The sequence below is a fragment of the Trichosurus vulpecula genome, chromosome 5 (genome assembly GCF_011100635.1).
Source record: "Trichosurus vulpecula isolate mTriVul1 chromosome 5, mTriVul1.pri, whole genome shotgun sequence".
Taxonomy (NCBI): Eukaryota; Metazoa; Chordata; class Mammalia; order Diprotodontia; family Phalangeridae; genus Trichosurus; species Trichosurus vulpecula.
The window spans coordinates 266,024,154-266,050,656 of NC_050577.1; the positions used below are offsets into that span (position 1 = coordinate 266,024,154).

General features: G+C 40.2%; 1 protein-coding gene across 3 annotated transcripts in view; it reads right to left on the reverse strand.

Annotated features, from left to right (window-relative positions):
* Positions 1 to 26,227, reverse strand: part of RBMS2 (RNA binding motif single stranded interacting protein 2) — a 45,553-nt gene extending 19,326 nt beyond the window's left edge. For 2 of the 3 annotated variants that reach the window (XM_036760039.1, XM_036760040.1), the window contains exons 1-3: positions 26,078 to 26,227; positions 25,896 to 25,958; positions 1,752 to 1,918 (exon numbers count right to left, since the gene is read on the reverse strand). In XM_036760039.1, coding sequence (XP_036615934.1) covers positions 1,752 to 1,894 — 143 coding nt within the window. In that variant the 5' untranslated portion in view covers positions 1,895 to 1,918; positions 25,896 to 25,958; positions 26,078 to 26,227. Of the gene's footprint in view, positions 1 to 1,751; positions 1,919 to 24,720; positions 24,867 to 25,895; positions 25,959 to 26,077 lie in introns of those variants that run through there. The other variant, XM_036760038.1, reaches the window with a different exon arrangement.
* Positions 26,228 to 26,503: the final 276 nt, after the last annotated feature.

Genomic DNA, 26,503 nt, shown 5'->3' on the forward strand with positions numbered 1-26,503 from the left:
GACAAATGGCATCAATAAAATACATTAAGAAACAGAAATAACAGAGAACGCGAAACCTTTCTTGGTTTCTTACTTCCATCCCATACACAGCTTTTCCAAGAGAATATGAAAATGTATGTGTGTGTGTGTGTGTGTGTGTGTGTGTGTGTGTGTGTGTGTGTATAAAGGGTTAGGGACATTAGTTGTGATGAAATGGAGAGTTGTTTTCTTTCTGTCCTTTGGGAGGTGCAAAGATGAGCCCAGGATTTCTACAACATAGTATGTTGTAGCACTTAGAATGTAAAGGTGCATAGTGGAAGGGTGGTGGGTACGCTTTATGGCCCACTAAGTCTAAAATGGGTGAATACAAAATGGCCTTTTCCTAAAAGGCCTGTTCCCCAATCCCTTTTTGTGCTAAGTCCATCCCTGGATCCCCAACTAAATTCCCCCCCTTCCCCCTGAACTCTACTCTTTTTAAGAATGGACCAGTCCCTGGAGCAAGTGTGCTGGATCTATAATAAACTGCTAATATTAGTGAGAAGTAAGGAGTCATAGCCTGAGTTTTTAAGGGTCATTGACACTGGATGTTCTGACCCGTGTCCCTGAGGCAGAACTTTTAGTCATTTTGCCATTAGGGAATCCATCTCTTTTACTCTGGCCTGTGTTCAAGTATTTGAAATGTAGTCACATGAAGGACGGATCAGACATGTATTGGGCTCCAGAGGCCAGAACCAGAAGCCACGGATGGAAGCTGCAAAGGGGCAAATTCAGGCTTGATTTGAGCAAAGCTTCCGAACAACTAAGCTGTCTCCAAGTAGAATAAGCAGCTCAGAAAGGCAGTGGGCTCCCCCTCCTCGGAAGTCTAGAGGCTGCATGACCACTTGTTGGGCAGGTTACAGTGGGGGTTCCTTCACGTATAGATTAAGCTAGATGGCTCCTGAGGTCTCTTCTACCTCTCAAATTCTGGGAGACTCTGTGAGTCCATCACCTAAGGTTCTTCTGCTGCCTTCTCTCTGCATGCTCCTTCTACTACTCACCCTCTGTCTACCTTTTCCATTTCACTCTCCCTGCACCCCAACTCTTTTCAAATTCCTGATTTGAAACGTATGTTTTCCTGCCAAGTGAAACCAAACAGGGCCTTTCTGAGCTCTTATGATTCTTCCTGCATTCCTGCCAGGGGTGAGCTGAGGCTACCACCTACCTCATGACTCAGAGTTACTTTGCAAAACCTTGGAGGGACCTTAGGGGGTAGCCATAGACTGACAGCCTGTTGGTACTCCATTTTTGATTCCACCAATCTTCCCCCTCTTTCTCTACTCCTTTTTTCCTTCCAAATTAATGCTTCTCTGGCGAGAGAAGTTCTTGATCAGCAGGCTCCAAGCCTACAACTAACTAGGAGTCTCTAATTTTGTCTAACCTCCTCAAATGCCCTCCAGCCAGCAGAAAAACAATAGATAGATCCAGAGGCTAGTTTTCCCATTCAAGACAATAGGGTGAGAAATTTTTCCACTGTGGTTCCCAGTTTTGGGAAGATATTGGAAAAAAAAGACTCATGGACTGGGCTTCAAAAATCAGCCCCCCAGCCCTGTTTCCTCAGAAGAGCATAATGAAGGTTTGTGATTTCTGGGGGAGGAGCAAAACTGAGATTCAAGAAGGAATGGGAAAGAGGCAAAGAACTATAGTGCTTCAGGGTAAGGATATCTGGCAGGAAGCAGAAATTCTCCCATATCTCACTGCCCATGGGAGCCTGCCCACACGGTGCCCTGACTTACGGCTGACAGAGCTTGACTAGGTCCTGGTCCGTGGTGCCCGGTTGTAGCCCTCGGATGTAGAGATTGGTTTTGCTCAGTTGGTCACCTCCACCACCCCCACCGCTGCCACTGATGTTGTTGCTGCTTGGACTAGGTGGTGCCATCTGCTGAGCCACGGACACATAAGGCTGTGGGGAGACACAAAACACAGAGGATCAGAAAGGTTATGCTGGCAGAGGTTGGGGGGTCACTCAGGGTAGTGGAGCCTAGTCCCCAGGAAAGGTGATCTTGAATTTCAGAAGAAACTGTAACCCCAGAAATCAACAGGAAAGAAAAATCTAGATGTATTCTCTATTAAGAGGGAAAAAAGCACAACTGCTCTACCTGCTTCTTACTATTTCTAGGAAGATAAAGATAAGGCATAAGGTTTTTTCTTCGCCTGTAAAAAAAATACCACTTCTAAAACCTACCTCACAGGGCTGTTATGAGTAAAGAAGCCTTGTAAATAAATAAATATATATATGTGTGTGTGTGTATATTATATATATAGTGTGTGTACATAGGTATGTATATGTGTATGTATTTATAAAAATATATGTGTTATATAAATGTGAACTGTTATTACTGTTATAAAAGATTTTGGAAAAGATATTTTGCATGAACACCAATACTGAGGGAGGAGGACTAATGCCTACTTCATAGGTTAACTGCATTCATCGTGAAAACAAACTAATTTTTTCAGCCCAGAAAATAAAAGGAGAGAACAGATAGGATATAAATTTGTAAAATCATAAAAAGCATGAACAGGCTGAATATGGCTTTGTTAACCAAATCTAGAATATTAGAAACTAGGAGGTACCCTCTACACTTAATTGTTTATAGCACAGGCAGTGGATATTATTCGATTTGTTAGCCCCAAGAAGGTGTACAAGGTTCAAAAAAGGCTTTGATAAACTCACAGATAATAGAGTAATATAACATTAAAGGAAAGTAAGACTTGAAAGGTACATTCCTAACCTTTAAAGGCTGTCCTCAGGAAGTTCAGCCACAAAACTTGGTGCTATAATTAGAGACAAAATTTAAAGCAAGCTGTATATTTTCCTTATCATGATTTTATTGCATATACTTACATTTCAAGGGATATCATTTGACCAACCATACTGTATAAATGATTCTGTGCAATTTAACACTATGATATGACTCTATTCTTGTTGAGAGTACTTAAAGATGTTAATCCCAATTCAGTGTTATTCCTGACACTAGACAGTTTTTATATCCAATTTATGAAAGGTATTCATTCATGAAGTCATATGATTTAGAGCTGAAAAGAAGCTTGGTGACCAACTAGCCCAACTCCTTCATTTTACAGCAGAGGCAACAGCAGCAGAGCCAGAGGGTTGAGGAAAAAGAGAGGAACTTGCCAAGGTCACACAGGTTGGGAAGTAGCAAAACTGGGATTCCAACTCAGGCATTTGACTATAAACTCAGTCTTCTTTTCACTAAAACTAGAGTGTAAGCACAAAGCAGGAATTCCCTAATCACCTCCAATAACTGGTGTAGGGAGCCTGATTTATCAAGGATTAGTCTTTTCGGTCACGTGTGTATGGCATTGTACTAGGCACTGGGGACACATATAAAAAAAGGTCATCGTGTCCTCAAGGATCTTATAGTTTGACAAGTATGCAATGAGCACAATGATGACTAAAAAAGAGATCCAGATGAAGTGCTGTAAGAAAATTTGAAAAGAATGGGATCTCTTTTAGTAAAGTGGGGAGGGGCAGGGATCGAGATCAAGAAAAAAGATGGCAACTCTGCTAGGTCTTGAAGTAAGAAGGATCTCGGTAGGCACTGGTGGAAATGCATTCCAGACATGGGGGATGACCTATTTGAACAGACTGAGGTAGGAGTTACCAGAACAAGACTGAGAAACTGGTAGGTCCAGTTTGGCTGGAACGTAGAGTGAGCAAAGTGAAATAGTATGAAATAAGGCTAGAAAAGTACTATGAGGCCAAATTAAGGAGAAACTTCAATGCCAGTTGTACAAGTTTGCACTTTATGGGGAGCCACTGAAGGCTTTTAAGCAGGGCAGCGACATAAGCAGACCTATGTATTAAATGTATATCGGAAGGCCAAGTATTCCCCTGCCCACGCATTACTCTGTTGTTCTCATGTTTTGGCAAAGAAGAAAGAAGATCCAGCGCCACATTGTGGGATAACCCAAAGGCTTCTGTGGCTCTAGCAAGAATCCTGATCTCTCTCTCTCTGTCTTCATTCCTGTCTCTTTTTTCCCTGGCTCTGAGATTGGGATTTCCCAGTTATAGGGCTGTATGTGCCAGAGAGGTATTTATTACTCCTCAATGACGACAGTGAAAGTCACATGATGCAGTCAACAAGGGCAGGGGCAAAGTGAATGTTTGCGGTTTTCTGACAACAGGACAACAGCCATGTACACAACACCTCTCTGGGTAGGCCCTAGAAATGGGCATTGATATATTATTCTAGCCACCCTAACTGAATACCGATTTAATCCTTATAACTAAGCTACTAGCTACACTACTAATTCTCGTCTTATCCTTTTAACTAAAACAATTCAAAATCTAGTAGGGCTAGCCTAAATTTTTACTCACATCAGTATTTTATCATTCAATTTGACACAGGAAGAGGCCAGAGAGGTCTCTACAAAGATTCACAGTTGCTGTTGTTCAGTCATATCCAACTCTTTGTGACCCTATTTGAGGTTTTCTTTGCAAGGATAATTGGAGTGGTTTGCCATTGCCTTCTGAGGTTAAGTTAACAGGGTAGTATTTGCCCAGGGTCACACAGCTAGCAAATGTCTGAGGCCAGATTTGATCTCATGAAGATGAGTCTTCCTGACTCCATGCCCAGTGCTCTATCCACTCACTGCACCATCTAGCTGTTCCAAAGATTTATAACCTACATTGTAATCAGAACAATAGAGTTCAGAAGATTATTTCAGATTATTCACTCACCTTAGCTAGGTGGTGCTGGGCCTGGAGTCAGGAAGACTCATCTTTCTGAGTTCCAATCTGGCCTCAGATACTTAATAGCCGTGTGACCCTAGACAAGTCACTTAACCCTGTTAGCCTCAGTTTCCTCATCTGTAAAATGAGCTGGAGAAGGAAATAGCAAACCACTCCCATATCCTTGCCAAGAAAACTCTGAAATGGGTCATGAAGAGTCAGACACCACTGAAAGATGACTCAACAACAACTCAGTACCTCCTCTTCCATCCCAGGGGAGTCACGACTATGGATCAATTGGGAAGCTGAGCAACTAGAGCTGAGAAAAAACATATTTAAGTGTACTCGTCAGCTTTCCCAATAGGGAGTACTTCTCAAATGGCAGAACTTTTAGAACAAATGCAAGAAGGTCAAGGTAGAAGAAAGCAAATTGGGGTAATAATAATATTAACAAAAACAACTGTAATAATAATGATAGCTAAGGTTTATATAGGACTTGCTATGTGACAGGCACTGTGCTAACAAACACCTTGAGAAGCAGGTGCTATTATTTTCTCCACTTTACAGATGAGGAAACAGGCATATAGAAGACTTACGTGACTTGCCATGGTCACACAACAAAATAAGTGTTTGAGACCAGATCTGAACCCAGGTCTTCCTGATTCCAGGCCTGGTGCTCTACCTACTGAGATCTGGACTTAAACTTTAGTTTTGACACTGTGAGCTTTAGCTACATTCCAAAAATCAGACTTTATGAAGAACAGCCTTAGTGTAAGGCCAAGAAGAGTCCTGGGAAGAAAAGATGCAGCCCAGAAATGAAGGTATCATTCTACTGTTGTTCCCAAGAGCTTTCTAAAACTGTAGTATAACAGGGGCTTGAACAGTAAAGAGAAATGGCACACTCACTGCAGGAAGAAAGGAAGAAGTTACTCCTCCCACACTGGAGAGAGTGCCTACGTAAGAGATCTTCTGGTTTCCCAACGGTTCAGTAAGAGGGAGACTCTGAATTGTTAATCCATGTATATGAGAATGTGGCAGCATGACGTAGTGCAGAGACCTGGGCCAGAATTTTGTTTCTGGTACTTCCAGGCTCTGGGACCACAGACAAGTGTCATATCCTTTCTGAACTTCTTTTTCTTCATCTGTAAAATTGGAATAATTATCTCTGCAGTCCACACCTCAAAGTGTTGTTGTAAGGATCAAATGACATGAATATGTGAAATGCTTTGCAAATCTTAAAATACCATAGAGATATTAGCCATTACTACTATGCAAGACAGGAAAAGGAGTCAGGGTTTTTAGGAAAAGAGAGATTATTATTCCTCATATGTTCTACATTTTTGTCCTATATATCCTTTTCTCAGATTTCCTAGCCTTCCATACTCTAAAGCTAATTATGGCTGTTTGTTTTTTAAAGACTCAACAAAACTTTCCTCTATTCAAATTCACTGAGGAGGGAAGATCAGAGCAGCATAGTATGAACCATTTACAAAATCAAACAGTAACTGGCCAGAAGAGCCATACGACACTCTTTAAGGTCACTTCCAACTGTGAAATTCTATTAAATTGCTGCCTTTACTCTGAAGGTATCAATCTGAGTATTTCTTACTCTCACCATTGTTATTATGCTCTGCTGATCAACTGACAAGGTTGCTAAGGGACCACCAGCTCTAGCACTACTTTCTCTTCACATACATTATTGTTGGCCTCGGGTATAGGCTACAGTGGCCAAGACATCCTGCAGTTACATACTACACAACACCATAGGCTTGGTCCTCAGAACAACACCAATTTGATCGCAAAAAAGAGGTTAGTAGCTCTTCTCGGCTAGCAACCTTGTCAGTGAATCAGCAGAGCGTAAAAACAATGCGTTAGTGGTAATTACAAGTAACTCCATACCTCGCATTTGTATCATGTCTTTGATTTAAAAACTCAAATCCTGTGATCCTTTGAATCAGAAGGACTGACCATCTTTGATCAGAGTAGTTGTTAAACTGAGGGTCTTAACCTGGGGAACTTAAAAAAAATTTTTTTTGATAACTATACTTCAGTATCACTGGCTTCTTTTGTAATACCATGTTCTTTATTTAATGCATTTAAAAACATTCTTTTAATATAGGCCTCACCAGACTGCCAAAGAGATTCGCAGTACAAAAAAGTTCAAGAATCCCTGCTTTAAATGAATCCTCCTCTCCACCTCCAACCTCCTTGGATTTCATGTTCCTTGGAAACAGAACTTCAAAGTCCATTACTACCACATGGAATAGAAACAGGTAATTGTTCTGCTGTTCATGGGAGACCTATTTGTATACAAACTGATAGATCCCCAGGATAGTGTCTCTCCCTCTGCCTCTCTCCTGGAATTCCCAAGTCAATGCTGCTAGGCCCTGGCTGCTTGCTCTGTCAGTGGACAGTGGATGTACCCTTCTAGACAATAGCAAAGTTTTGCTCACGCAGGCCTGAGCTTGCTGCGTTCCTTGTGTAGCCTTCCAAGGAAATAATAGTATGCTAGTTTTCCAATCAGTGCCAGAGAACCCATTCCTCCCACCTCACCGTCTCAACCCCCGTTCTATATCTGCTTTTAATGAACTTGTATTTAAAACCACCAGTTTTAAAAAAAAATATCAAATACAGGTTCCATTAGCAGTCTTCCAGTTACCATCTCTGAGGCTATTTTTGTTCACTTCTCACCTTCAGGAATCACAACTGAAATCTCATCCTCCTCTCCACCTCTCTCACAGTTAGTCAAACAGTCAATAAGGATTTAAATACCTACTATGTGCCAGGTACAGTGCTAAGTGGCTAAGTGCTAGGGATACAAAGACAGGCCAGAGACAATCCCTGCTCTCAAGGAGCTCTGTCTAATGGAGGATATTCAAGATAATCATCAGAGGGAAAGCACTACCATTAAGGGGCATCAGTTAAGGCTTCTTGAAGACAGAAGGTAGGATTTTAGCTGGGACTTGAAGAACTCTTAAAAGCCAGGAGGAGATGACCTATTAATTGTTTGTATCCTCTGTGTACAATCACTTGTATATAAGGAGTTTTACTATCTTCTGTTTAATAAGTCAAATTTGGGAGATGTTCATATCACGCCTTGCCTCCCATCCTCTGATCATCTCTTCCCTAGTTCTGACCAGGTCACTGACCCTTAGGGACCTAACTGAGGAGCTATGTCAATTCTGGCTCATGCCTTTGTTCTAAACAGCTCAAAGTAGGCAAGCCCCAGTGACACCTTCATGGTGCTATGTGGTACATGTTCTCCCCACCGCTCCTTCTGACTGTTAATTCTCCCAAATCCTACAAATCTGGCCTTTCAAAACTGCAGAGCCTCTTGAGTTCCAAGTACATAGTCAAAACTTGGGCCACTTTGTGACCATTAAGTCTGCACCTCTGAAGCGCACAAAGAGGCCAGACCTGAACTCCCCTCAAAGGAGTGAGATGCACTGTTAGAAGTGACAGAAGAAACTGAGTCCATCCCTATGTTATGGGCTGGTGGCGGGGAAAAGGAATCATTCCTGAAGTGGCCAATCCAGCTCTTCTAACCTGAATCAAATTTGTTTTTTTCACAAAGAAATGATACTGTTTTGGGAACATCACCTTGAAACAGCAAACTGTCTTCAAAATTGCCTGCTGCAGCTTATGAACTTTAACATACACACGTAAACACCCCACCCCCACCCCCCTATACAATGATGCAGGAGCATCCTTCCCTGCTGAGTTTTTGGCTCAACACTGGGACACAAGATCTCTGCCTCTCAAGGCACTATAACAGACACTAAAACTGAATGGGGCCAGCAGGAGAAAGACTTCATTTTCCACTCCCAGCTACACATTAATTCTGGGGCAGATTCACAGAATGGGACATAGAGGGAGGAGGGATTCAACTCCCATCTGACCCCCTTTTCCGGTAGCAGGAACTTCATGTCCTGCTGACTCACAGGAAGCCAAAAGGCAGGAAAGGATCAGCTTCTCTTCCCATTCTTTAGAAGAGACCATCTCGGTGGTGATAGAGCTACTGTCTCTCATATAATCACAGATTCACAGTTTTTCCGTATTCTGCTTCTGATTTGATTTGGTAGCCTCATGGACACCTAAGCACAGTACAAATAACATTACATTATAGTAAGAGACCTTGCTTCCAAAAAATGAGTCTCAATTACTCAAATTTTATAAACACACCCTCCGTAACCATCAGATAAACATTTATGTGTTAAATTACATAATTTTAATAAAACAGAATAATGTTTACTTCTAGATGATGAAGTCCTTGCTTATTCAAAATCAACCCCCCAGATGGCCACAGCCTGGCATGTTACTAAGGCTCCCAATGTCTTTTGGTGCCTCGTTCTCCAGCTCACAGACAGATTTTCAGAACTGTGTGATTTTGGGCAAGTCAATGTATAACTCTGTGCTTCAATTTTCTCATCTGTAAAACAAAAATATTAAATTAAATGATCCCTAAGGTCCTTTTCAGGTGGTGGTGTAATGGATGGAATGTTGGGCCTGGAGTTAGGAATACTCATCTTCCTGAATTCAAATCCAGTCTCAGACACTTAATAACTGTATGACCCTGGGCAAGTCACTTAATCCTATTAGCCTCAGTTTCCTTATCTGTAAAAGGAGCTGGAGAAGGAAATGGCAAAACACTCCAGTATGTTAGCCAAGAAAACCCCAAATGGGGTCATGAAAAGTTGGATACTGAAAAACAACAAGGTCCTTTCAAGTCTTAAATCTATGAATTTCAAATACTCAAATGGACTAGTAATCTTATCATCTTATATATTCTAACAATGCAAAGCACAGACAATCCACATCTGCTCAATTTGAAGGACTCTTCTCTATTCTCAACAAATATGCCTTCCTTGAGTCATCCCAACAACGTGAGAAAGCAATATGTGCATGTGTTAACTCTTGCTCCTGACATGTAACCAGCTCATCATCTACTGGGTTCAGACTATTTTAAGTCAGAGCACTTCCTGGGTTCTCTTTCTTAAAGCCATAGGGTTACTTATACTCATTCACTTTTTGTACCAAAGAAACACTTCAGATGCTGCCACAAGTTAGTCTGACCTGGCACAGGCTTAAAAGAAAGCACCTATACACATTCCATCTATGGATCTGGAGTTCAGTATCAAAATATAGCTTTCCTTAGAAACCTGTAACCTATGCCAGATTTCTAAAGAAAGCTATAGCCCAGGTTTCTAAGGAAACTATAGGATTAATATGTTTTCCTGGGTCCCAAATATAAATATGAACCCAAAATATATCCAGGACAAAAAAAAATTTCCCTCTGTCCTAAAACTCACTACAAATGCTTTCATTTACCACAACTTCCTCTGTAGCAATTACTTGCTGCCAGACTGGGTTTTAAATGATGAATCTCATCACCTTTTAGCTAGTCTCTCTAGCACCAAGCAAATCTGGCACCAGGTCCCTAACACCCCCTTCCTCTAAGAACAAACAAACAAGCTCCCATAATTTCCTTGAATATCAATGCTGTCCATATATCTTCCAGGGATAAGTCCCTGAGCCATTTGCTGAGACTCGAATATTCTAAACCAAAAGAATGCCAGAATCCTTAGTCAAGCACAAACCACCACTATGTTATCTAACTAGAAACCTATTCACTGCAGCCTCCTGGCTTCAGATCTAGAAGAGTCTCAGGCAGAAAAATTCAGCAGTTCCCCATCTTCCCCCTCAGGCTGGATGAAGGTCTTCCAGACTGTGAGCAAAGATCCTCAGAGGAAAATACAAAATTCTGGCAGCATCCAAAGTGCTAGGCAGACTGAAAAACAACTATCTATTGTCCTGTATCCTAAGTTTCTCTCACTTCTAGAAAGAAAATGGCCCTTCAGTGGGAGAACTTAGGAGCTACCAATAACAGTGTCTAGAAGGTAGATCACCAATTTTTAGAACTGGAAGGAACCTTAAATATTACATTCTTGAAACCCATTATCTCTTAAGATAATCATTCAAGGAATAAAGACAGCAGTGTACACTGGAAGGAGAAACAGAGTCCTAGTTCTTTTACTTTACTAGCCTTAGGCAAATCACTTAACCTCATTTTTCCTTCCTTGTAATTGCTGCTGTTTCAGTTGGGGTTCAGTCATGTTTGACTCTCTGTGACCCCATATGGGGTTTTCTAGGCAAAGATACTGGAGGGGTTTGCCATTTCCTTTTCCAGTGGATTAAGGCAAACAGGATAAGTGACTTCCCCAGGATCACACAGCTAGTGAGTGTCTGAGGCTACATTTGAACTCAGGTCTTCCTGATTCCAGGCCTGACACTCTATCCATTGGGCCACCTGTGCTGCCTCCTTCCTCTGTAAAAACAGGGATTAAAAATATTAGCAATAATATCACTTTTAGGGCTGTATCTGAAAGAGATCATGCAAATGGGAAAAGGACCTACAGGTACAAAAATATTTATAGCAGCTCTTTTTGCAGTGGCCAAGAACTGGAAACTGAGGGGATGCCCATCAACTGGGGAATGGCTGAACAAGTTGTGGTATATGAATGTAATGGAATACTATTGTGCTATAAGAAATGGGGAAGATACAGACTTCATAATAATCTGGAAAGACCTACATGATCTGATGCTGAGTGAGAGGAGCAGAACCAGGAGAACATGGTACATAGTTACAGCCACACTGTGCAATGACTAACTTAAACAGACTTGGCTCCTGTCAGCAATGCAAGGTTCTAAGACAGCTCCAAAAGGCTCATGATGGAAAACACTGTCCACATCCAGAGAAAGAACTACGGAGTCTGAATGCAGAGTGAAGCAGACTATTTGCTCTCTCTGTTTTTGTTTTGTTTCTTCTTTCTCGGGCTTCATTCCATTGGTTATAATTCTTCTCTGCAACATGACTAATGTGAAAATACACTTAATGTGAATATATATGTAGAGCCTATGTCAGATTGCATGCTGTCTTGGGGAGGAGGTGAGAAAAAATTTGGAACTCAAGAGCTTGTGGAACTGAATGTTGTAAACTAAGAATAAATAAATAAATTTTAAAAAATACCAGCAGTACCTATTTACCAGAGCTATTTATTGTGAGGGTAAATAATAATAACTAACATTTGCATAGTACCTCATTATATAATTTCAGCCTCATAAAGGCCTACGAGGTAAGTGCTACAGATATTATTCCCATTTTATAGCTATAGAAAAAAAGTGAGAATGGGAGGTTAAGTGATTTGCCCAAGCCTAGTAGCCATATGGCCAGTAAAGTATCAGATCCTCAAATGAAGTAATGCATGACAATGCTTCGCAAAACTTAAAACAAAATGTGAATGTAAGTTGTAATTATTATTATACAATTGTTCTTGTATAATAATACTGCAAAGGCAGCAATAAAAATTACACGTCTGAAGACTGCACACCCTGAGGGTCCAAATGATTGGCCAAACTCCTTTTCGATCTTAAATAAAATCCATATTACATATCACTATTTTCTCTTCATAATACCAAAGCATTGGTTGGGGACAGTAGTATCTAGTTTCAAACTGCCTCAAAAGACTCTTAAAGCATTTTGAGTATATCACTCAAGAAAGCCTGACCTATAACCGTCTCCACAAAGCGGGTTAGAGAATTGAAGCACTTAAGGCCATGGGGTCCCCAATTCCTGGACCTAAGTTCTAATTCCTAGCAGGCTTGGAAGAGCCTGTGATGGAGGCGTACAGAGAACTGCCCCTTAGAAAAGCATTACAGAGTTTATAAGAACTTCATGCCCCAAATTATGTTTAGGAGGAGTGGAGATGTATATATCAAAGGAGAGGGAAGCCTGGCTATGCAAGGGGGATGCTAAAGCCTGTTACAAATAAAGAAACGGCCAGAGGTTTGACTCTTGGAACTGAAAGTGTAAGAAAATGAATTTTTTGCTGTTCCAGCATTTGCAGATTCCTATGTGAGCACTTCCCTATGGCCATGGGGTCCTCAGCCAGATAAAGAGGTAATGGATTTAATATTTATAGAGAAACCACAATGTGTTAGGGGGCTACAAATTTTTTTTTCAAGATACAATCCTTATTCTCTTGAGACTTATAGTTTAAGATGCTAAGACAGACATTTTCTTTCTTTCTATTCTTTTAATAAGGACTTTTTGAAGAACTGGGCCAATTTCTTACCTATCTCATAGAATCACAGATTTAGAGCTGGAAGGAAACTTTGAGACCATTAAGTCCAATTCCCTCATTTTACAGATGAGGAAACTAAGGCACAGAAAGGTAAAGGGACTTTGAACTAGTCTTATTGACTCTAAGTTTAGGGCTCTATCTGCCATGCCACACTGCCTCTTTAGACTCAGAGGTTTCGGAACAGAAGAGGATTTAGAGATCATTTCCTTCAACCTCCCCATTTTACGGGTAAGGAAAATAAGCCCCATCAAGGTGAAGCAATTTGCCCAGTACCCTGTAAGTTAAAAAGAAATGTCTGGGCTATGAACATAGGTCCTCTGACTCTATATCTCACTGCCCCTGAAATGAGAGGCAGATTTATTAGAGGAGGCAGACCTAGTCTATGGTACAGGTTAGAGCATGGCACTGTTAGCAACATTCCATCACAGTGTATATATGGATACAGATATATAGATATGTATATATCTCTAGCTAGATAGCTTTGGGTAAGTAGCTTCACCTGCAGAGGCCTAGGGTTCCTCATTTGGAATGTCTCTTCTAGTTCTAGAAACTTCAAGGACCAGAGTCACCTTCATGCTACCAGTGGAGGAGGCCAAAAGAACTTGGACATATTAACACTATAAACAGAATAAAGTGCTTTCAGGCAATCCCAAAACTATTTAGGGAGTTTCACAAACAAATAGTAATAAGTTTATAAATCAAAACACAGCAAAAGCCATCAGCAAGGAAAAGACAAATGATCTACAATTTTACTACCTTTCCCCTAGCATACTAGAGACCATAGACAAGGACCATCAAAGGCAGTCACTGACTAAAACCAGGGTCAACAGATGTCCCTAGTAAGAACATATAATTACATTTCTAAAATTTATTTGAACCAGCAGCTTAAAAAGAAATCAGAAACCCAAATAAGTTTTTAAATATGTAAAATAGCTTTAGTCTACTGATGTGTGGAAATAAGACCAAATCAAGAGAACCAATTCTTTGCAATATAGCAAATGATTGCATCATAGTAGTATCATAGGATAATAGTTTAGAAATAACAAGAGACCCTGAGGTCATTTAAGGCAATCCCTTCATTTTATATTTGAGGAACATGGGAATGGTTAAGAGAGGTTAAGTGAATTTTCCCAAAGTCACACAGATACTAAGTGGCAGGACTTAAACCCAAATCCTCACTCCATAGCCATCACATTTCACCATACTCAGTTTAAACAACTTTTTAATAGAATGGATCTTGTGTTCTTCATTTTCAAAGGAGAGTCAAAACCATCCTTATTACCTGAAATGGCAAGGTAAGGGTTAGTGCTCTTGGAGATAGCCTTAATGCAAATTATCTAACATTAATAAGGTTCACAAAATAAATCATTTCTTTTCCCACTGTTCTATCGTTGTTTGTCAAATGGGGCAAATGGGGCAGAAGCAAAGATACTCTTGTTTACTTCAACATCCCTCTAGCCTTTAGGTACAAAATTCCAGCATACTTTATTTGATATAACATATTGCTTGTAAGAAATTTTACAGGATCACAGAATTGGAATTCAATAGCTCTGAAATTAGAGAACCTGGGTTCAAATCTTACCCTTCACAAAAACTACCTATAGCTGACACTGAACAAGTCACAACCTCCCGGGGCCTCTGTTTCTTCATCTGTGAGGTTCCTTCTAGTTCCAGATGTAGTTCACCCCATCCTTCTATAATATCCCAAAGAAGTAATGACCTATCACCTGCCAGAAGACCAGTAATGGGGAAATTAATGCTTCCTTAAGCAGTTTTTCCTTAAGCAGCTCTAATGGTTAGGGATCTTAAATCCGCTTCTTTGGCACTGAATCCATTGCTCTTTAAGTTCTTCCTTCTGAGGCCAAGCAGAGAAAGACTAACCCCTCTTCCACAGGATAGTTCTCAAATAAGAATGTACTGTTGTAAATGTTTAACAATTGGTTTTCTGGGGGAAAAATTGGGTGGATGACAAACTTTTAAAGTTAATCTAGATTAGTATTTTTCATTACATTCTTAATTATAAACAATAAATCAGGCCCTGATTTGTAGCATTGGTGATTTCCAAGATGTAAATGCTCATTCTAGAAACTTATCAGCCAGATGAAGCCAGCAAAAGCCTGCTCCATCACATCCCTTCCCTAAAAATACTTGAACATACTTGTCAAGTCCGCTCCCCTCTCCCCTCAAGTCTTTTCCAAATCAAATACTCAGTTCCTTGAACCTGTCCTTCATATGCCATTGTCTACAATCCTCTCATAATCATGGAGGCCCTGCTTGTCTTGCCCAGAAATGAACAAAGATCTCCAGATGCTGCGTGACCAGGGCAAAGTATGAAGAAATGACTGCCTCCTCGATTCTAGACGCGATGCTTCTATCCATACAATCTAATGTCATGCAGGGTAGGTCTTTTGGGTATCATGTTACTCTGTTGATTCATACTGAGCTTGTGATCCACTAAACCCCCTATGTTTTTATCACAAGAACCACTGCACTTAAAGCTCTTTACATCTTGTCCCTTTCCTACTTCTCCAAGCTTCTTACACTTTCCTCCCACTTACATACATGCCATGATCCAGCCATAATAGCCTACTTGCTTGTCTTAAAAGACCCCCTTTCCTGTTTTGGTGCCTGATCTTATGGCTAGAACACTCTTTCTCCTCCTCCTCACCTCCACCTCTTAGAATACCCCACTCCCTTCAAGGCTCAGCTCAAATGCCACTTTCTGCAGGAGGACTTTCCTGATTCCCCTACGTATTAGGGCTCTCCTAAGATCACTTCCATCTTCTCTATGTATCTTAACTGTATCTGATTATTTACCTGTTGTCTCTCCCACTAGAATGTGAGCTTCTTGAAAGCAGGGACTATTTTTGCCTTTCTTTGGCTCCCCATCTTAACATAACACCCAGCACAAAGTATTTAATAAATGCTTATTGACTGAGTGAATGATGACTCCCTCAGCCTGTATAGCTGATTTTTTTTTGGAAGCCAAATATAGGACTTCACTTTTATTCCTTTTAAATTTTATCTCAGAAGATTCAGCCATAGTTACAACCTGTCAAGATCTTTTTCTGTCATCTAGGTGTGTTTTGCCAATGAATAACTGTAAATGCAGTGGGGAGCTTGATATTCAAAGGAACTCGGAGATTACTTTATAAAAGGAATAATCCTTTGAGAATAATCACCTTCAAATTTATCAATCTTATTTTTGCCTTTCTTTGTATTTTCTATTCTTAGCACAGTTCCTGGAAAATAGCAAGCACTAAATAAATGCTTCTTGAATTAACTTGACATATTCCTCCTTCAAAGAATTAAAAATGAGTATCATAAGGGCAGTCAAGACATGGCAACTGAATAAGTTGCAAGATGAGGAACTATAAAGATGAGGAGGAGTAAAAAACGTGATATCAAGGGGTCATATTATAGGAAGGATGACAGGCATACTCCGCTGTTACCACAGTAACGTTCAGAAAAAATGAGGAAGCCCTCTAACATGTTGGGTGAATCTGTTGTGTTGAACTTGGGGTAGAACATGGACAAGTGCTGCACAGAACGGGCAGGCATGCATGGATTCTAATCTGCATTGTTGGAGGGACTTTCTAAAATCAATGAGAACACAGGTCCATTTGAATATGTGGGTATTCCTCCCCTAAAAACCTATTGAACATGGAGCGGAACACCTGGGTTCTTAAAGTCTGAATACAAGTTCTTCCAAATATTACTACATTGGAAAGGACCAGCCATGATCTGCATGTCTGTCATCCAAAGACTTTCTTAGCTAAGTTTAGAGAAGCTTATCACAAAAAGGTTAACCACCAGGTGACATTTTTTTTTTTGTCACAAAGACCAGGCTGTGGTAAAGTATAGTAGAAAAAGTACTAGAGAACTATTCTCATTAGACAAATGGTCAAAGAACATGAAGAGGAAGTTCTCAAAGGGAGAAATCCATGTTAACAAGAGCCATATGAAAAACAGGCTCAAATCATTAATAATTTTAAAAACTCAAATTGAAACAACTCTGGGGCTCTACCTCACATCCATCAGATTGGCAAAAATAACAAAGGAAAATAACAATCATTTGGAGGGGCCATGGGAAAGTTGGCACATTGACACACAGTTAGTGGAGTTGTGAATTAATTGGTCCAGCCATTTTGGAAAGCAATTTGGAACTAAACCCCAAAGTTGTCAAACTGTGCATACCTTTTTCACCCAGTGATATTGCTATTAAGCCTATATCCCAAAGAGATCAAAGAAAGAGAAAAAGGATCTGTATGTACAAAAATATTTATATCAGCTCTTCCTGTAGTGGCAAAGAATTAGAACTAAAGGAAGTACCCAGCAACTGGGGAATGGCTGGACAAATTATGGTTTGTAAATGTAATAAAATATTATTGCACTGTAAGAAATGACAAAAGATTATTTTAGACAAATCCAGGAAGGTTTACGTGGACTGATGCAAAGTGAAGTGAACAGAAACATTGTAAAGAAAAACAACTTTGAAACACATAAAAACTCTAATCAGTGCAATGACCAACCACAATTCCAAAGGACTGGTAATGAAACACAGTATCTACCTCCAGATGGAAAGGCAATGAACTCAAGATGTTGAATGAGACATACATTTTCAGATATGGCCAACATGGGTGTATATTTATTTAACTTTATCTGATAAAATGATTTTATTTCATTTTTTGACATGGAGGGTAGTTGGAGGGGGTAGAAGTAATGATGGAGGTCACCAACATTTAAAAAAAAAGAAAAAGGAAAGTAAGAAAAGAGGGTCACTGAAGCATTTTAGAAATGCATATAAGAAAACCATGGATGACCAACAGGAAATATGGACAAGCAGGACAGCTATGAAAATAACATGTTGATTTTATTATATTTTTTAAAAGAAAGACTTCATAAACAAATTTGCTACCCCTTTTTCTGCTCTCGTACACACAAACTCCCAATAGACACTACTTCCCATATACTCCCCCAAAGGACCCCCCCACACACACACAAAAGTGCTGGATTTGAAGGTAGAGGCCCTCGGTTCAAATCCTGGCTCTGCCACCTATGCTGTATGATCTTGGACAAGTCACTTAATTACTCTCTGTAGGGTTTCTTCATCCGTAAAATGAAGAAGTGAACTACTTGACAGTTAAAGTCTCTTGCAGTTCTAAATTTACGGTGTCTAAAACACAAAGAGGCTGTGTTTTATTTTAGCACAAAAAGTAATAACAACTTGTTCATATAGCACTAAAATTTACAAATTCCTTTCCCTACAACTCTCTGAAGAAGGGGGTACTAATGAAATCTTCCTACACTGAAGTGTCCCAGCTCAGGACTACAATAGGAATAAAATCCACTATCCCTCAAATGAGAGGCACATCTACATGCATTTAAGTATTACTTCCCTAGTCCAACCTCTTCTGCCTGGTTTTTCAAAGCCTCTAAAACTACTGATCATGTGTACAAAGGTGAGGCAGGTGTAGTTGACATCAATGACATCACAGGTGATACCTTGACTCATGGGTGAATTGGATTTAAGTGAGGGGATACAGCGGATGAACTTGGCTTCTTCCATGCCTGACCAAGCTCTAAGCACTCCACAGCACCTGCTTCAGCTGCCTTCATGGCTGTGGGAACAAAGTGTTCTCATCCACCCATTATACTGGGGAAAGTCTTCCCTTGCTAGGGGTAGCCATCCCCCTAACTCAGCAGCAGGTTCAAGGCCTGTCAGTTACCCTCTACCTGCTTTGGCCTCTCTGCTGAGATGGTTCACCTGGGTGTGGCCACTAAGCATGGTACAGCTCCTTGGAGCCACAGGTGAGAGAGCTGGGTGACTCAGACAGACACTAAAGGTGGATGAGTAGCCCTGAAAAGGGCTTGGAAAGCCCTCACAACAGAGATGCTAGTCCTCCTGAACATGTCATATACTCCACTTAGGCAGCTAGGTGGCCCAGTGGATAGAGCCCTGGGCTTGGAATCAGGAAGACTCAGCTTCATGACTTCAAATCCAGTCTCAGATACTTGCTAGCTAGGCAAGTCACTTAACCCTGCTTGCCTCATTTCCTCATCTCTAAAATAAGCTAGAGAAGAAAATGGCAAACCTCTCTAGAAAACCGCAAAACAACACTCTGACCCTGGTCCCCTGATTTCAAGTCCAGGGCTCTTGCTGCCACACTATGCATGTTATTTGATTTTATGCTACCTATTCAGCCTTAATACAGAAGCATCCTTCCATTCCAACAGATCCAGTCACTAGCCTGTACCGTTTCCTCCAAACATGCCAAGCCAAGGTCTTCCCAATATTTAAATGCTTTCCTTCCACCCGAAGACTTAACTATATACTACTTACCCTTCAGAGCCAAGGTTATATTCTAACATGTGTATGAAACTTTCTCTACTCCAGCATTTACTACGTTCTCTCTTTAATTTTTTAAAACACTAGACAAGCATGTTATAGCCAACAGAAGTCAGGCCTTGAAGTCACGAAAACCCAAGGTCAAGTCCTATCTCTGTAACTCACTAGCTGAAAGGCAGCAGAGTACAAAGGACTTAGAGTCAGGAAGATCTGGTTCCAAACCTACCTGACACTTCACTTGTTCACTGTGTGACTCCTGGCAAGTCACTCAGCCTCTCTGTACCTTTAGGTCCTTCTCTGTAGGAGGAGGTTGGATGGGTGGCCTCTAAAGTTCTTTCTAGTTCTACAGCTAAGATCTTATGATCCCATGTGACCATGGGCAAGTCACCTACATCTTTCAGTGCCCCAAGCAACTCTCTAAGGCTATAAATTGCAGGAGTTGCTGATCTACATGAAGTCACAGGTTCAGACTCCAAAAATATCCCAGGACAAAAACAAACAAAACTCTTGTGTTTATAATCGGAACCATAAGTTTTGCCTAGCCCCGAACTGTTTTTGAATTGTTCCAAATAGATCAGTTCTGTCCCACAGGCTGACTGCAAGCTCCTTGAGTATAGGAATCATACTTGATCACCAATCAACAAGCCTTTACTGAGGGCCTATTATCTGTGTGAGGCACTACGCTACATGATAAGGATACAAACATAAAGAATAAAACAATGTCTACCTTGGAGGAGCTTATTTATGTTCTAAGTAGATACAGAATAAAGAAACTATAAATAACTATAAGAGAGTTCAATATAAGGTATTTATTAAGGGAGGGCATTAGGAGTTGGGGGCTGAAGAAAGTTTCATGTAGAAAATGGTACTTAAGCTTCATTTTGAAGGAAGACAGGAGTCGTATGCATATGAGAACTAGCATAGTATTGGGCACATAATGAGTGTTCAGTAAAAATACTTGTTAACCACTAGCTCAAGATTAGATTGCAAGGTCAAGAACAGGTGTCTACATTTATTTTTGGCATAAAACTATAGCACCTAATAACAATGAGATAGCTTTTTTCCTACAAAAATCTGTAATTCTGACTTATTCTTAATACATAAGCTCTAATCTGCATTATTACTATTATTATTATTATACCAATAACAAAACTGCAAAGATGCATCCATAGTCTTGCCTCACCACTGTCGTGAATAATACTGTACATTTTCAAAACAGTTTATCAGAATTAAGAATAGGATTTTGTGGCTATGAAGTTAACTGGACCGTTATGAGGTCCTACAACTTCACCTTATTTATTCATTTATTGAGCATCTACTGTATACAAGAAATTGCACTGGGTCCTACAGGGGAAATAAAGATAAATAAGGCATAGATCCCGCCTTCAAGAAGCTCATATTCTAGGAGAAATAAGGCATATATAAAAAGAACTATAATACAAGGCAGATGATATGAGTCAAAAGAAAAAGACATGAAGGAGAAATCGGAGAAGTCTTCACAGAGGAGACAGTATTTGAACTGGGCCTTGAAGGATGGATAAAAATCTTAACAAAAAGGCACATTCCAAAGGGAATACACTCAGAGACCAAAAAGCACTGAGTTGGTCTGAGGGTATTCCTGCATATGCAAGAATGTATGTTGGAGCTAAATCATGGAGGGCCTTGAATGCCAAGCTAATGAGTTTGGATTTTATTCTGTAGACAGCGGGGAGCTACTGAAGGCTTTTTAAAAATTTTTAACAGAGAAGAGATATGATCAGAGTTACACATTAGGAAAATTAATCTGACAAAACAGAATGGAAAAAACTGGAAGCAAGGAGATCAGTAAGAAAGCTATTGTAATAGCTGGTAGTAACTGACATTTCTAGACCACTGGTAATATATAAATTTATATGTTAAAATGTACTTTAAATACATGATATCATTTTAACCTTACAACAACCCTGCAAGCTAAGTACTACAGATATTTTCATCACCATTTTACAGATGTGAATAATAGTGCACAGATGATGAAACATACTTGAAGAAGTTAAGTGGATTATCCATAGTCACACAGCAAGTAAATGCCCAGAAGCAGAGTTCGAACCCAGGTCTGTTTTGATTTAAAGAGAGGATTTTCTACTACACTGTCTTATTAAGGTCCACTGAACCAGACTAACGTCTAACTCTGGGTAGTCCCTAAGTACACAGGCAAGAGATGGTATAAGGGATCAAGAGTACTGAGCTCTTGGTTGGGTTTGGTGTGATGATGGCAACTAGAAGAAAAAGTGAAAAAACAAAAACAGGAAATAACTTCTCTCTGTTTTAAAAGAAAAAAATTATTACAATTATGCCTCTTTCCCCTTCAACAACATCCCCATTCCGACCTCTTTTGAAAGATTTCTCTAACACAGCAAGGATCTGCGGAACATCCACAAGTCAGCTCCAACTTTCCTTCCCCATTAGATATTCTTACATATTAGTATTAAGAAGGAAACTGAAAATTAAGCAAGATACCAGATGAAAGGCATGTCTTCTCCAGTTAAACTGAGTTAGTTTTCATTTCTCCTAAGGAAATGGTTGTTGATGCCACAATGAGTTAAATTACAATAACACATGCCAGGGAAATGATGTCAGTGAGGGTGTGGCTAGACCCTTTACAAGTTTGAAATTCCTTTAGTCCTGAACATTTCCTCTTTCAGTCTCACCTATTCTTAAACCACCAAAGAAGCAGCTCCTTTAAACACTTGGGAAGAAAGTTTTTACATCCTGGAACCCTGGTCTGCTTACCTCAGCCATTCTTTTTGAAGAAGCCATGGATAATTTGAAGGCCATTAAAACGGACCTGGGAAAATGCACCACATTAAATTATTTTGCTAAGTTCCACTTGGAAAAACCTATATATTTTTTTCCTTTGGTCAGGGGCTAATTTACTTCCAAAGAAAGGAAAGCTCAACATAACATATAAAAAGAGGATTTTTTTCCCCTCCAACCTCCCACACAAATAAGCTGTCAGAAAAATGAAGGAACTGTATTCATTTAATTCTAGCATTTAGTATGTTTTAAACATCTGATAAATATTAAACACCAGCCAAAAAAGAGAATGGAACTACATGGTGGTTAGGTGCTTATAAGTATGCACATTCCTATATGTAAACTTTCTTATATTTAAAATGCAAATATTTTCCTAACTTATACAAATTTGTCTTCCTTTGCATCACTAGGATTTAGCATAGTGCCTGACACATAGAAAGTACTTAATAAATACTTGTTGACTTGACCTTTAATTTTAAATAATACAGAAACACCTTTCTAAATACAAGTTTTCCACAAACTCCACTAAGGTATAAAATAGCAGCCTTCCAAGCAGAGGACAGTAGCAATTTTTTTTTTAAATTTCCACAAACTAAAGATGACTCATACAGATGGTAAATAACTTTGTAAAAATTTTGCTTATTTAAGTAAAGCAGAAGATACTTACAATCATTCTGCAAGGGGTTGGAATTTGAAGTTTGCTTTTTTGTTTTAATATTTTAAACATCTTGGAAGGGTCACAGGACCTTTGTAACATGTGGTACTTGAGAATCATTGAGATTTTACTGGAACTGACATGTGGCTTACTGACACCATTAAAACTTTGGGTATAAAAATGCACAGATAAAATGAAACAAATGCATTCCTAAACATTCATACACTTCCCAACACACAGACTTGAGTACTAATCCCCACACATCTATTAATCCCTGCATAAATACAGAAACAAAGTAATGTACATATATCATTTAAGTATAAATGTACTTAAACAATGATAGCCACAGACCTATACACACACGAATAAATGGTCATAGATACCGACAAAGTGATTCACTTGTGTATAGTAGGTGCATCATGATGACAGCATATAAGAACATAAAAGAGATTTTGACTACTATTAAAAGTTACTCTATTTCCATTCTATAGTTACAACATTTCCATTCTAAACTTTTCTGGTCAGTATATTCCTTGAATTTTTACTCAGGCTCTTCAAATTATAGGGATGCATTTCCGGGTTTAAATCTAGTCACCTAGGACACCTCCTAGGCCAACTTGCAGCACCAGGAAAGGAACTTATCTGCATATTTCTGAGAAAGGCTAGACAAGGGGCAAGGAAATAATTTTAGGTGGATTCTAACATAAGAGCCCCCAAATATGAGCATCAACCAATTTTAAAAATCCATTACAATAGTGGTTTTGGTGTAACCTGAAACTTGGATAAACCACAAAAGATACTGTCAACGAGCTTATATGAACTGAAAAAGAAAGAAGGATGCCCTCTTATCAAGACAATCTTCAATAAATCAACAAATATTTCCTAATATAACTGCACAATAATGTTTCCTCTCAAGAAGGTAAATAGGGAATGGCACATCATCCAACCCTAACATCTACTGAGCAATTCATTCTAGTCTGGAAACCAAGTAACCAGGCACAAATACTCACGCCCCCTACTATGGCCCAATCTTGAATGTCAAACCTATAAAAATAACTCTTAACTTTCAAAATTCACTTAAATCCTATTTCACCAATATCTAATTCTCTATAGGGAATCTCTTTATAGGCCTGGGAGGGATCTAAGGCACAAACACCTCTATTCTCTACCAAGACAGTGAAAGGCATCCTAGTACATCCCTCTCTTTGGAGGGCAGTGTCAAAGTGCTGACCCAGAGTATATATCGTATTCCCATTGCAGTATAGAGTCCCTTCTAGACAAATTGTGTGCCCTATAGTACCAAGAAATTGCATATAAGGACATCCGCCTGGCATGTGGGCATGCGCATCCACCCCTCTTTGACTGCCCATGTGCCCAGGCACAGTACCACTGACAGCACAGAGTTAACCACAAGGTTGCCAGGGATCCCTGCTGAGCCTGGCTATCTGCTGAGCTCACTGCCCAGGCTTCTGGGACCCAGAGAAGCTAGAAGAGCTCCTTGCTTTAACTGGAGATGTGTCATCACTCCAAACCTTCCTTATAGGATAAAGTAGTTATCTAAGTCTGAAAGACAATGTTGAGCTAACACTAGAACTGTCCTAATTTTACTGAATATTTTCAGTCATTCAATAAATTGGTGGCTAGGATAAGAAAGCCTGGAGAATGGGGGTTGGGGAGGGGGGTGGAATGAGAGGCGGCAGAGAAGAAATGGTTAAGCAAAAGGAGAGAATAACCTTCCCAGTCAGTGGGGGACAGGGCCTGGGATGACAGATCATCTCAATAGGGTGCTGGCACATCAGGAAGTCAAAGTTACTTCATTTCACAAAGAAACAAACTTACAAGCCTGATTTCTGATTTCAATTTCTCCTCCTCCCTCTGACCTTACTTACATACAGGGACGGAAGATCCCTGGAAATCCTAAACCAGGTGACAAGAGGGGACAATACGCAAGGAAAAGGGGCAAACAGAAATCTCTTTCCCTTTTCAGAGCAAAACGCTAAAGCCAAGGACATTGCCAGATCCCAAAAAAGGAAGTAGCTTGGTTCTGGGGGGAAAAAAAGCTTTTCCCTACCTTCTTGTTGCTCTTGTTATAGCCAAAAGTCGTAATCCCAGGCCTGGAAGGCACAGATAGCAGCATTTTGTCTTTAATGTTAGAAAGCAGGAAGGGAGAGAAAAAGGGAGGGAGGGAGAGAGAGAGGGAGGGAGAGAGAGGAAGAGAGGGAGAGAGAGAAGAGGGGAGGGAGGAGGGGGAGGGGGAAGAGAGAGAGAGAAGGATGGGGGAGAGGAGGAGGAAAGGAAGGGGAGGAGAGAGGAGGGAGAGAAGAGGGGACAGAGGGGGAGAGAAGAGAGAGAGGAGAGAGAAGAGAGAGGGGGGAGAGAGAGAGAGAGAGAGAGAGAGAGAGAGAGAAAAGAAGAAGGAGGAGGAGGAGGAGGAGGGGGGAGGAAAAGGGGGGGGATGGTAAGCTAGGGCAGCTGGTTTACGTCACCAAGGGAAGTAAACCCAGAGCCTGGCTGGGATACTTCCACTGGGTCCTAATGCCCAGAATTTTTTTTTAAAGGAAAAACAGAGAGGAAAGAGGTAATTTTAGGAAGAAGGGGTTATACTAATCTCTTCTATACCTAGACCCCACTATTTCATGGTACTTTTCCTTTTAAGGCTTTCCTCAGGGACCAAGTTCTTATTCTGAAAGGGAAAAGGGCAGAATGAGTAGATTATGTTTGAAGCACTCAGCTACAAGGAAGGATTTCACTAGAGTTGCTTCTTGACTTTATAGGTGACAACTGGGACACAACTCTGGGGAACAAGCTGCCAGCAGCTATCTTGAGAAAAGTAAGGTGGCTGAGGGCTTCTCCTATGCCTTATATTCAAAGTGACCCCAATAACTTACTAACTCTTCCTGTAAGAAAACAGAAACTGAGAGCAGGTAAAGGGGCAGACATACAGAGAGAGTGGCCAGGATCTAAACATGAAAAAAGGCTTCACTTCCCACTTAATAACTAAAAATCCTCAGGCAGATACATTTTTCTAATGTATAATGTAGCTATATTAATGCCCATCATTGCTACTTCATGCTCAGCTATGGTTTTATCAGGAATTTCCATATCAGGTTAGTCTCTATCACAAAAACTTGGTGTCTCTTTCTGGCAACAAAAAACTGACACTTTCTTCTCTGACACTTCCCCTAACCCAGAGTTTTAAAACTGTAGTTGAAATAGGAATAAATATCTCACCAAGTAAACACTCACCAAAGTTGGAGCCAAAATTGACTTTCATAAGTTTGAGGTGTCTCCTCCAACAGGTCAGCAGAACTGTAAGGAAAAATCGCTATTTTGAAATTACATAGTACAGAGTAAGAAAACCTCTGTTAAGGTCAGCAGAATATGAACTTTGTGAGTCAAGGATCCAAGAAGGTTAAAGCGGCACTCACCTCTTACAGTTCCCAAACCTCACAGGAATGTCCTTGTAAGTAATTGACAAAAGAAAATTGCAGTTTCACTTGTAGACTAGACAGGGGAAGTGCGAGAATTATAGATTAATGCCCAGGACCTTCCTACTTGGGCCAACTGAACAGAGGCCACTTCAAATACTTTCATAAGGCCATCCCAGAGCCATCATAACTGTTCTCTTGGAACATACCCTAACCTAATCCCTGTCTTTTCTTTCCTGGGAAGATGCCCAAGCCCAAGTTGCATAGGTGGTTGCCTGCCTTTTGACTTCGTCCATGTTCTAGTTTTCTTCTTACCTCTTTGTCATGATTTGTGGGATAGACAGCACTAGTGAACGGAAGAAAATATCCACATATACCCCACCCCCAATCTCCAACTTTCAGCTTGAAATGAACAGGAAGTGCCTG